Source organism: Oryzias melastigma, linkage group LG3 (assembly GCF_002922805.2).
Source record: "Oryzias melastigma strain HK-1 linkage group LG3, ASM292280v2, whole genome shotgun sequence".
Classification (NCBI taxonomy): Eukaryota; Metazoa; Chordata; class Actinopteri; order Beloniformes; family Adrianichthyidae; genus Oryzias; species Oryzias melastigma.
Window position 1 is genome coordinate 7941124 of NC_050514.1, and position 11314 is coordinate 7952437.

At 46.7% G+C, this 11314-nt stretch overlaps 1 protein-coding gene across 2 annotated transcripts in view; it reads left to right on the forward strand.

The window, feature by feature from the left end:
* Nucleotides 1–11314, forward strand: part of LOC112160641 (SH3 and multiple ankyrin repeat domains protein 2) — a 531836-nt gene that overhangs the window by 202951 nt on the left and 317571 nt on the right. For both annotated transcript variants that reach the window (XM_036217187.1, XM_036217185.1), the window contains 2 exons: nucleotides 10140–10291; nucleotides 10718–10885. In XM_036217187.1, the coding sequence (XP_036073080.1) occupies nucleotides 10140–10291; nucleotides 10718–10885 (320 nt within the window). The remainder of the gene's footprint in view (nucleotides 1–10139; nucleotides 10292–10717; nucleotides 10886–11314) is intronic.

Consider the following 11314-nt stretch of genomic DNA (forward strand, 5'->3'; position numbering starts at 1 on the left):
TATAAAGTTCTGATAAACAATGTCAATACAGCGATGAACTGACCCATAGCGGTTAAAGCCAGACACTCTTCATTAATGTAGAAAGAAAGAACGCTTTGCAGAAACAGCATTTTTTATACTTTCCTTAATTTTTCTCTGTTTTAGGGTATTTGTTCATTTTATTGATTAATTTAAGGGTTTAACACTAGGTTACATTGATTGTTAATGGAATTTGTGACGAGCTGTTAATATTTTAATGTTTTTAGCAACCTTTATTTGTACTTCATTGTTCTTCCAAAGCTCTGCAATCTGGTGACATCCACATCTTTCATAAACATTTGTAACAACTTTGTGACCTTGTCATTTGTTGGAAAGGTGTTGTTTAAAAAAAAAAACAAAACACACTGATATTACCGTTCTTGGATTTCATCAGTATTCACAAAGACTACATTCCCAAAGACAATAAAACTGTGGAAAAAGACCGAGTTAAAGTGGGACACATCTGTTGTAAGTGTCTTGTTATGATGACCTTGTTTTACAATGAGATTTCTAATCACCTCAAAGTTCTACCTTCTCTGGTGAGCCTGCAGTCCAGGCACTTAACCTGCTTTCATTTTCTCTGAAGAGCTAAACACTGACTCAGAGTGGGGAAGCAAAGCTTGTAAAGGCCTAATTGAATAGCAGAGTAGGTACAAAGACAAAATGATTAAATTATACATGTGCAAATGTTTGATAGGTTTTTCTGAGTGACAAGGAAATTAGGACTCTACATTCCAGAGCAATCGTATTTGCTTCTATGCCTCAAAAGTGGCATTTTAATCCAAAATGATCCAAAAGCTCTCAGCATGCTGATGGTGGCCCTAAAACACCTGTTCCTCCCTTTAATTAGGTTCTTCTTTCTGCTTGATGAGTCATAGATGTCGGTGTTTGGACCTGAACAAAGATGTATTTTATTATGACAACAGCTGACCAAGGACTGAATCAAATACGTGTAAAAGCAAAATTAAAATGAAACCCATGAGCAGCGTATATTGCCCCCTTTTCTGTCATGGTGCCTCTGTCAGTCTCCTCCCCCTCACCTCTCCACTTGGCTGCTGATTCCTCCCAGCTGCAACTACTCACCTCATCACCTCGTCTGCCTTCATAAGGGGCTCCAGGATCATCATTCCTCGCCAGTCCGTTGCCCCTGATGGTGCATAGTTGGTCACTTCGTCAAAGTCTAGTTTTTGCCACTTCACGCCAGACCTTTGTCTAATGCTTTCTCTGCTCACCCTCAGGAACTCATTATCATGAGCGGTCGCACGAATCAGCCTCAGCCCGGATCCCCTGCGGTCACACCACGAGCCTCTGCCTCCTCGTACCTCCATTCCTGATGGCCACCCACTCCTGTGGAGGAATCCACCAGTGACGTCACCCGCCTCTGCCTCATGCCGGGAACCTAACTCAAGCTCTACCTCCTTACCTCGCCATTAAACCTTTTACCTGCCATGCTTGTCTCTCGCTGTGTTTCTTCCGGGTTCCAGCGTCTGGGTCTCTAGGTGTTCTGTAGCCATGACAGAACGGACTGGCCAAGATACCGACCCAGCTGACCCGGAAGGGCTCAGACTAACAGTTTCCCAACAAGGCATGCTGCTCGGACGTCAAGCGGACGCCCTTTCCCGAGTGGCCATGGCCCAGCGGGATCTCTTTCTTCGCCTGGATGGTATGACCCAGACTTTACACGAACTTACAAACCATTGTTCCCTGGCTTCGTCCGCCACAGTTCGTGTTCCCGTCAATCCATCATCTTCCGCTTCCGGATCACCGTCCACCCCCGAAAATGTCCGACTCCAACCGGAACCATTCTTTGGGGATGTGGAAGCCTGCGGAGGATTATTGCTACAGTGCCAGTTGATATGTCGACAAGCTCCCAGACACTATAAGACCGACCACAGTAAGATTAATCTTATTATCAATTCTCTACGTAACAAAGCTCTTCAGTGGGCCCAAGCTATTCTCACTGCTAACCCTATTGCTAACCTGTCCTATGAACGCTTCCTCAGTGAATTTCGCCTTATATTCGACCAACCTCGTAAACAGGAGGAGGCGACCTGGCGACTGCTCGCACTCAAACAGCGGAACCGACCCGTAAGCGATCATGTCATTGACTTCCGCATTTTAGCGGTGGAAGCTGGCTGGCCCGATTTGGCCCTCCAGGGTGTTTTTTACCAGTCCCTGAACGAACAAATCAAAGACCACCTCTGCTTCCAACCCGAAGCACGCTCTTTTGAGGAGTTAGTCTCCGCAGCTCTTAGATCAGACATTAGGAGACGCGAACGCCAAAAAGACAATATCAACCTCCTCCTCGTCCTCTCAAGCTCGCCCACGCCCTACCGATCGAACAGACCACTGTCACCGACCTCTCTGTCCCTTCCGAACCTCCGGACGAACCCATGCAGATCGGTCACTCCAGGCTGTCGGAAGAGGAGAGTCGTAGGAGACTCGAAGCAGGAGCTTGCTTCTACTGTGGGACTACAGGCCATTTAGTTTCTGTTTGTCCTCACCGTTTAAAATCCAAAATCCCTTCGCTAGACGACAGGCCGCGAGGGGAGCCCAAAGCCACAGTCTCTGACAAAGACTTTCTTTTGATTCCTGTCAAGCTATGCCTAGATCTCCAATTCCACGATTTAAAAGCCCTCATTGACTCTGGAGCTGAACAGAGTCTTATCGACATCCATGTTGTTAATCGCCTGTCTATCCCCACAGAACCCTTGGACACCCCCATAGTAGCTTCCGGCCTCGGGGGTCAACACCTGTCGCGCATAACTCACCGCACCAAGCCCATCCTACTAGTCACGTCAGGTAACCATAGAGAGTCCATCCAATTTTTTATCACGCAGTCTGCTCACACCCCCATTGTGTTAGGTTTCTCCTGGCTCAAGCTACATAACCCCCAGTTCAATTGGTCCCAGGGATCCATCACTCACTGGAGCCCTTACTGTCTCACCACCTGTCTACTATCCGCGCTACCGTGTGTGTCTACCCCTGACTCTGAGAATTAGTTTCCCGTAGATCTAACAGCCATCCCACGTTGTTACCACAACCTTAAAGCTGTGTTTAGCAAGACCAAGGCTAGCGTTCTTCCTCCTCACAGACCCTATGATTGTGAGATTAACCTACTGTCAGGTGCCCCCTTACCTAAGGGCAGACTATTTAATCTGTCAGGTCCCGAAAGAACCTCTATGGAGCAGTACATTCAAGAAGCGCTTGCTCTAGGTCACATTTCCTCCCCAGTGGGGGCAGGATTTTTCTTTGTAGAAAAGAAAGACAAGACACTTAGGCCATGTATTGATTACCGCGAACTTAACCAAATCACCGTCAAAGATAAATACTCTCTGCCACTAATCACCTCAGTTTTTGACTCTGTGCAGAGAGCCCGCATCTTCACCAAGTTAGACCTCCGTAATGCTTATCATTTAGTTCGCATCAAAGATGGCGATGAATGGAAGACTGCCTTTAACACCCCCCTCGGGCACTATGAATATCTAGTCATGCCCTTTGGTCTCACCAACGCCCCGGCAGTCTTCCAGAGGATGGTATACGACATCCTCCGTGACTTCCTCAATCGTTTCATCTTTGTGTACCTTGATGACATACTCATCTACTCCCACGATCAGGCCCAGCACAAACACCATGTACGTCTGGTGCTCGAAAGGTTACTGGAAAATCAACTTTATGTCAAGCACGAGAAATGCGAATTCCACATATCCACCATCCAGTTTCTCGGTTACATCATTGAGGCCGGTTGCATTCGTCCCGAGCCTTCTAAGATTGAGGCAGTCACCAACTGGGCACCTCCTGAAAACAGGAAAAAACTGCAGCAGTTCCTCGGGTTCGCTAACTTCTACAGACGTTTCATCAGGAACTACAGCAGCATTGCCGCCCCCCTCACTCGTCTTACGTCTGTTAACTGTCCGTTCGTCTGGTCCGCTGAAGCTCAATAAGCCTTCGACAAACTCAAAAACCTCTTTGTTAACGCCCCCATCCTCATCCAACCTGACCCATCTCGACAATTCATAGTCGAAGTGGACGCCTCGGACTCAGGCGTAGAGGCTGTCCTCTCCCAAAAAGAAGCCTCCACTGATAAGCTCAAACCCTGTGCTTTCTTCTCCCGCAAATTGTCACCAGCAGAGAAAAATTATGACGTCGGGAACCAGGAGCTACTCGCCATCAAGTTGGCGCTGGAGGAGTGGCGTCACTGGTTGGAGGGAGCTGAGCAGCCGTTCATTGTATGGACCGACCACAAAAATCTGGCTTATCTCCGCTCCGCCAAGAGAATCAACTCCAGGCAAGCTCGTTGGTGTCTCTTTTTTGACCGTTTCAACTTCTCCATCACTTACAGACCCGGATCCCGTAATGTCAAGCCTGACGCTCTGTCCCGGAAGTACAGTCCATCGGAACCACCCCGTCAAATATCCTGCCATCCACCTGCATCATCGGATCCCTCACCTGGGATGTGGAAAACAAGGTACTCCAAGCCCTGCAAAATATCAGGGACCACCCTCCCGTCCCGAGAGGTACCTTGTTTGTCCCAGATGAACTGCGCTCAGAGGTCATCAAGCTGGGGTCATGCCTCCCGTTTAGCCTGCCATGGGGGAATACACCGGACCCTGAGTCGCATCCAAGAGAGGTTCCATTGGCCAGCCATGCAAAAAGACGTGCGAGAGTACGTCGCAGCCTGCTCCACGTGTGCCCATTCAAAATCCTCATCCTCTGCTCCTGCAGGTCTGCTCCATCCTCTGCCTACTCCCAGCCGCCCCTGGTCTCATCTAGCCATGGACTTCATCACCGGGCTCCCCCCGTCTAACGGTAACACAGTCATCCTCACTGTTGTTGACCGCTTCTCTAAAATGGCTCACCTCATTCCCCTTCCTCAACTCCCTACCGCCACTGAGACTGCTAACCTCATGGTCAACCATATTTTTCGCCACCATGGGATACCAGTCGACATTGTCTCTGACCGTGGCCCCCTGTTCACGTCCCAAGTCTGGTAGGCCTTCTGTTCTGCCTTAGGGGCCACGGTCAGTCTCACTTCCGGCTACCACCCCCAGTCTAATTGCCAAGCGGAGAGGGCCAACCAGGAACTGGAGGCAGCTGTCTGGTGGCACAGAACCACCAGGACTGATCCCAATTCCTTGTCTGGATCGAGCATGCCCATAATACTTACCCTGCATCCGCCACCGGGATCTCTCCTTTTGAGGCCGCCCTCGGGTACTCACCACCTCTGTTTCCCTCTCAGGAACTGGATCTGGCAGTGCCTCCTGTCCAACACCACCTGCAGCGTTGCCAACGCATTTGGACTCAGACGTAGGCCGCCCTCCTCCGCACCAAGGAGGGCAACTGCCAGATCGCCAACCGTCGCAGGGTGGTGGGACCCGATTACCAACCCGGTCAGAGGGTATGGCTCTCCACCCGTAACATCCCCATTCATGCATCCTTGAAGAAACTGGCTCCCCGATTTATCGGACCCTATGTTGTCGAGAGGGTCATCAACCCTACCTGTGTCCGTCTCCGTCTGCCCAAAGCCCTTAAAATCCACCCGTTCTTCCATATCTCTCAGGTCAAGCCAGTCCGGGACAGTCCTCTGTGCCCGCCGTCCGCTTCCCCAGCGCCCGCATCATCGACGGCGCCCCTGCCTACGTCGTTAACCGGATTTTGGACGTCCGTCATCGGGGTTGCGGATTCCAGTTCCTGGTCGACTGGGTGGGCTATGGTCCTGAGGAGTATTCCTGGATCTCCCGCTCCCTTATTCTGGACCCCTCGCTCATCTCGGATTTCTACCGTGCCCACCCGGATCGCCGCCCTTGACCGCCTGGAGGCGGTCTTTGTGGGGGGGTACTGTCATGGTGCCTCTGTCAGTCTCCTCCCCCTCTCCTCTCCACTTGGCTGCTGATTCCTCCCAGCTGCGACTACTCACCTAGTCTGCCTTTATAAGGAGCTCCAGGATCATCATTCCTCGACAGTCCGTTGCACCTGATGGTGCACAGTTGGTCACTTCGTCAAAGTCTAGTTTTTGCCATGTCACGCCAGACCTTTGTCTAATGCTTTCTCTGCTCACCCTCAGGAACTCATTATCACGAGCGGTTGCCCGAATCAGCCTCAGCCCGGATCCCCTGCGGTCACACCACGAGCCTCTGCCTCCTCGTACCTCCATTCCTGACGGCCACCCACTCCTGTGGAGGAATCCACCAGTGACGTCACCCGCCTCTGCCTCATGCCGGGAACCTAACTCAAGCTCTACCTCCTTACCTCGCCATTAAACCTTTTACCTGCCATGCTCGTCTCTCGCTGTGTTTCTTCCGGGTTCCAGCGTCTGGGTCTCTAGGTGTTCTGTAGCCATGACACTTTCACCACCTACATGCCCCCACCGGTCAGGGCTGCATGACAAATTAATGGAAAAAACAGTTTTACAAATGACTGCTTCTGTTGGAGTTACAGTATCTCCATAGGAACCGTTTCATGTTTTGCTCACCTGGGGGTGACAAACAGATCTGTCATTTTTAGTCTGCAAGAGTAAACTTTTGGATTACTGTGGCAGCAGAAGTTGCCTCTTGATAATATGTTCACATCTTATGTCATATGTTTTGTTCAACTTAATCCACGATTCATGTATTCAACTTTCACAATATTCCTAAAATGTGTGCGCAACAGGGGAATGAAACCCTAGCGAGCTCACAACGTTAACGTCCTGCAAAAAATACAACTTCTAATTCCATCCTTTTTTCCTAAGTATCGTCCAATGATGTCAAAAGGTGATACATCTAAATCCCTAGGAGTTTAAATTTATTCTAGATAGTAAACTCTTCGGTCAAAGGTCAGTTGTGATTGTACACTTAACTTGGAATACATTTTTCTTTTCCTCTATTGTATAAAAATGTGAAAAATTTCTCACTTTGGCACAAAATGGCTGTCAAGCCCATTGACTCTAAAAATACTGGACTTATTGAGCTATGAGGTCATTCATTCATCTTCTTGGCCGCTTTTTCCTTTTTGGGGTCGCGGAGGTGCCGGAGCCTTCGCCACTGATGGGCGAAGGCGGGGTACACCCTGGACAGGTCGCCAGTCTGTCTCAGGGCCTCAATCACACACATTAACTCTCACATTCACACCTAGGGGCAATTTAGAGTTACCAATTAACCTATGAGGCATGTTTTTGGACGGTGGGAGGAAGCCGGAGTCCCCAGTGAAAACCACGCATGCACGGGGAGAACATGCACACTCCACACAGAAAGGTCCCAACCGGGATTTGAACCGGGGCCTTCTCGCTGTGAGGCAAGAGCGCTAACCACTGCGCCAACATGCAGCCCAGCCATGAGGTCCCCCATTGGAAATGCATTACCTTCACTCCTCGTGAAAGTAGGCCACCGCTTTCACCATCACTTCCTGAAACGGCTATCGCCATATTGCAAACGTCTGCAACCCATCAATCATGATTGGTCTGAGTCTCTGTGAGTCATAGCTGAGTCATGAATCTATAGGAAGTACTGTCGCCAATCAGGAGCGAGTTTATTGTGAGTATCCGCCTCTTTCCACGCCTCGACCACGAGACCGCGGATGTAAACAACTTCTACTTTAATAACACCCGAGAATTGTACAAGTCATTGTTCAAGTCTTTGAGGGAGAACCATTCCAACATTTGATTCTGTCAGCGGTCCTTTGGGATTTACTTACATTTATTCCTTTTTGTCGAGATAAAAGGCGTATTTGGGTGACGCCGCTGCACTTTTGTCCCGTTACAGTCTGATCAGATGCACGTGAGAAGCGCGTTCAGCGGTATTTAAAATAAATAACCATTCTAACAGCTGGAACAGCTGGATCTTTTTATCTGTTTGAAAATACGACAACATCCGTTGAAGTTTGTCTTGCGCTCCTCAGACGGCTGCATCTAATTCAGGCTGCAAGCTGGAAAAGTGCGGCGAAGATGAAACTTTGGTTGGTGATTTTATGGAGGAGCTGTACCATTCCGTATGATATGCAACTTATAATTTATAAGCTACAACCAAAACAGTGAAAAAAAGATAGACGAATGTTAAACAAACAAAAAAGTCCAAAGCACATAACCTCAGAGTGAAATCTATTTCTACAGAGTAAATCCTCATCTAAAAATGTCGACAGCATGCTCCTCTTGTTGTTTTAAACTGCTGCATCGGTACATTCCATTGAGGAAAACAACAGTAGGACAATGATTGGTACATTGTTGAATTGTAAAGTAGGTGTTAAAAGGTCTTCAAGGACCGCATTGATGAAGTCTGCTCCCATTGGCTACCCGTCATCTGTCAATCAAACCCCCCAGAAGTACGACGTCACACCCACAAACGCTTATTGAGCCATCTGATTGGTCAATTTATAACTCTAATAACTTGTGATAATGTAAAAAAAAATCTTTAAAAAAAATTAGGATTAGAAAAAAGAAGTTAAGCAGAAAGCAGCAGAGGAAGAATGATTATTCTGATTATACCATGGTCTGGGTGAATACTCGATTCTGATTGGCTGCTGGGTGTGGATTAAAAACTGATAATGCACAGTAATAAACCACACCTAAAAAAGAAGTTCCGGTCACACAGACCAAACGTTCGATATCACTGCGCAGGTTTCTTTAAAACACATTTTTTCCTTCATCGTCTGGACAAAACAAGCAGTAATGGATGAACTTTCTCTGAACTGATGCTTTATTTAACTTATTGTAACGACCAGCATTTATATTCCTCTCCTTTTGTAAGGTAAATTAATATTGACAAATTGGTTATTCTCCTTCTAATAAAACACCACTCGACATGAAAGGTGTAGTCTTCTGTTTCACCACAAGAGGGAGTTTCTGCTTTTAGAGCAGCTCAGAAGAGCGGACTTGCCGTGAAATGAAACACAGACAGAAACTGATTGTGTTCTGTTTATGTTCTAGCTGCTCACTGAAGGATTAACGTCAGAAAAAGAAGAAAAATATCCTAATTTGTCCGGGTCTTTCTTTCAAAACAGCGACACTTTACCGCTACAGCTGAGGCAGCTTCGCGTCGGACGGTTTAGGCCTCCGCGTAGTGCGTTAATTTCTCATAACGCACACTTCATCAGGTATTATCCCTTACATATAAAATGACTGAGAAATAACTGTCTGTTTCTCAATGTAAGTCAATGGGACTTTGGCCTTTTTGCAACCCAGTGGTACTTCCTATATGGAACACGGAAGGAGGGGGGGGGTTGCTCAGTCTTGTCATTTCCATATATAGTCTATGGTCAAGCCCTAGTCCTGGGCCATAACATAATAATTCAAAACATCCTTTGTGTATCCCCAACACATGTATTTTGGTTTCATTAGCGGATTTCTGAATATTTTTTTGAGGCACATAAGAAATGTTGTCCCCATTGTTTTTTTTTTTTGTTTTTTTTTGACTGTTTTCCCCACTGTGATGTCATCATTTATTGACTTTGACATAATTTTTACCAGGGTGCATGTACATTTCAGTGAAATTTTGAGTTTGTGACAGAGGGGTTGGGGTGATTTACTTTTGCTCAAAGTTACAGTAAGAAAAATGTATTTATTGATTAATGGATTGATTGATTTGGTTTATTCGAAGCATAGATTGTGGACAGTACAGGACAAAACACACATTTTTCAAACTCATTACAGACATGTTGAAATGCATGAATTTGAACATAGAAAACAAAAACAAAGACACATTTATGTCACATTTGATTGATTCAATATAGTAAGTATTTGCTAAGGAAGAGTTTGATTAATTGCTTGAAAAGGAGTGGGAAGAAGTGTACTTGTATCAACCCACACCTACTGAGTTACCTCATTTTACAGTTTTGCAAAGTTCTTGTAATCTTGTTCTGATCCACTCAAGTGCAAGTCTTTTTTAAAGGAGCAATGTTGATTATAAATGAATCTCATTAAACATTCTTTTATGATTTCTTGAAGAAACGAGAATGGAAAAAAACATCTGGTCCTTCAGTCCAGGACTGCTGCAGGCTGGCTACCTTAATCATTCCTCAGTTGTATTTTGCAGATTGATGGTTTAACTTTTACAATTTTCGATTTTTTTCCGAGTTTCAAATCTGAAAGCCTCAGTTTGTTTCCTCATAATAAACTTGTAAGAGCGTCACTCCACGTTTTGTCTTTGTAGAGAGTCCTCTGACGTTCGCTGCTCATCTGGACAACATGGTGGAGATGATCAAGGTGCTGAAGAACGGGGGAGCTCATCTGGACTTCAGAGCCAAAGATGGCATGACCGCCCTTCACAAAGCCTCACGGTCCAAGAACCATGTCATACTAATGGTAAATATCTTCCCACCACTGGGGCTGACTTCTGTGAATTTCTGGTTCAGAAGTCACTACCGCAAGCTAACTTTTCTAGATTGATTTTAAAAGTGCTAGTCTTGAACTCCTGCAGTCCTGTTCATCAGCATCTTGGTGAGGGTCGTGAAGACTTTCCTGTTGTGATTCTCCTCACAATCCACCTCTTAATCAGGCCATTCCTCTTTTCTCCATCTTTGTTACATGTTGTTCAATCAGATGCCTTTCTGAATGATTAAGGTGCTCCAACATTTAGTTCACAAAAAAGCTGTAGAGATCCCATTTCAGGTGTTGTAGTAATGCTAATGATTTTCATACAAAGATCCTTATTATTGGTAACCTAGAGACAACTGATGTTTGCTCAGACCTTGATTGATCTGTGCTCACATCCCCCTGCTCCTCCCTCAGGCTCTGCTGGAGCTGGGAGCCTCTCCTGATTACAAGGACAGCCGCGGCCTGACTCCTCTGTATCACAGCGTGGTGGTGGGGGGGGACCCGGGCTGCTGCGAGCTCCTGCTTAAACACCACGCCTCCATGTGCTGCCAGGATGAAAACGGCTGGCACGAGGTTCACCAGGTAATCATCCGCTGAGTGCACACCTGATGAAGGTTCCGCTGGATGGAAGAGCCCGCCTTTGTGAAGGGCTTCAAAGTGTTAACATAAACAGCCAAACTCCTGTTTAAGAGCCAGGAAGAGAGGGCGGTCGCTCCTTTAATGACTTATTGAACTGGAGGGAAACTAGTAAGAGAGAAATGCAAATCCCCCTGACACCATACAGCAGATTCTCCAAAAACAAATGTTAAAATAATAATTTCAAATGGTAAACTAAAAGGATCCACTGGTAAGTATGGAAGAGAATGAATGAGTGAACAAGTCTAACACATTAGCTGTAAATGAGAACTGGACTGAGTGACCCCTCCCCCCAGGCATTCCAAACAGGAAGTGCCAGCAAAATCCCACAGACATCTTCTTCTTCTTCTTTTCCTTTCGGCTTTTCCCTTCAGG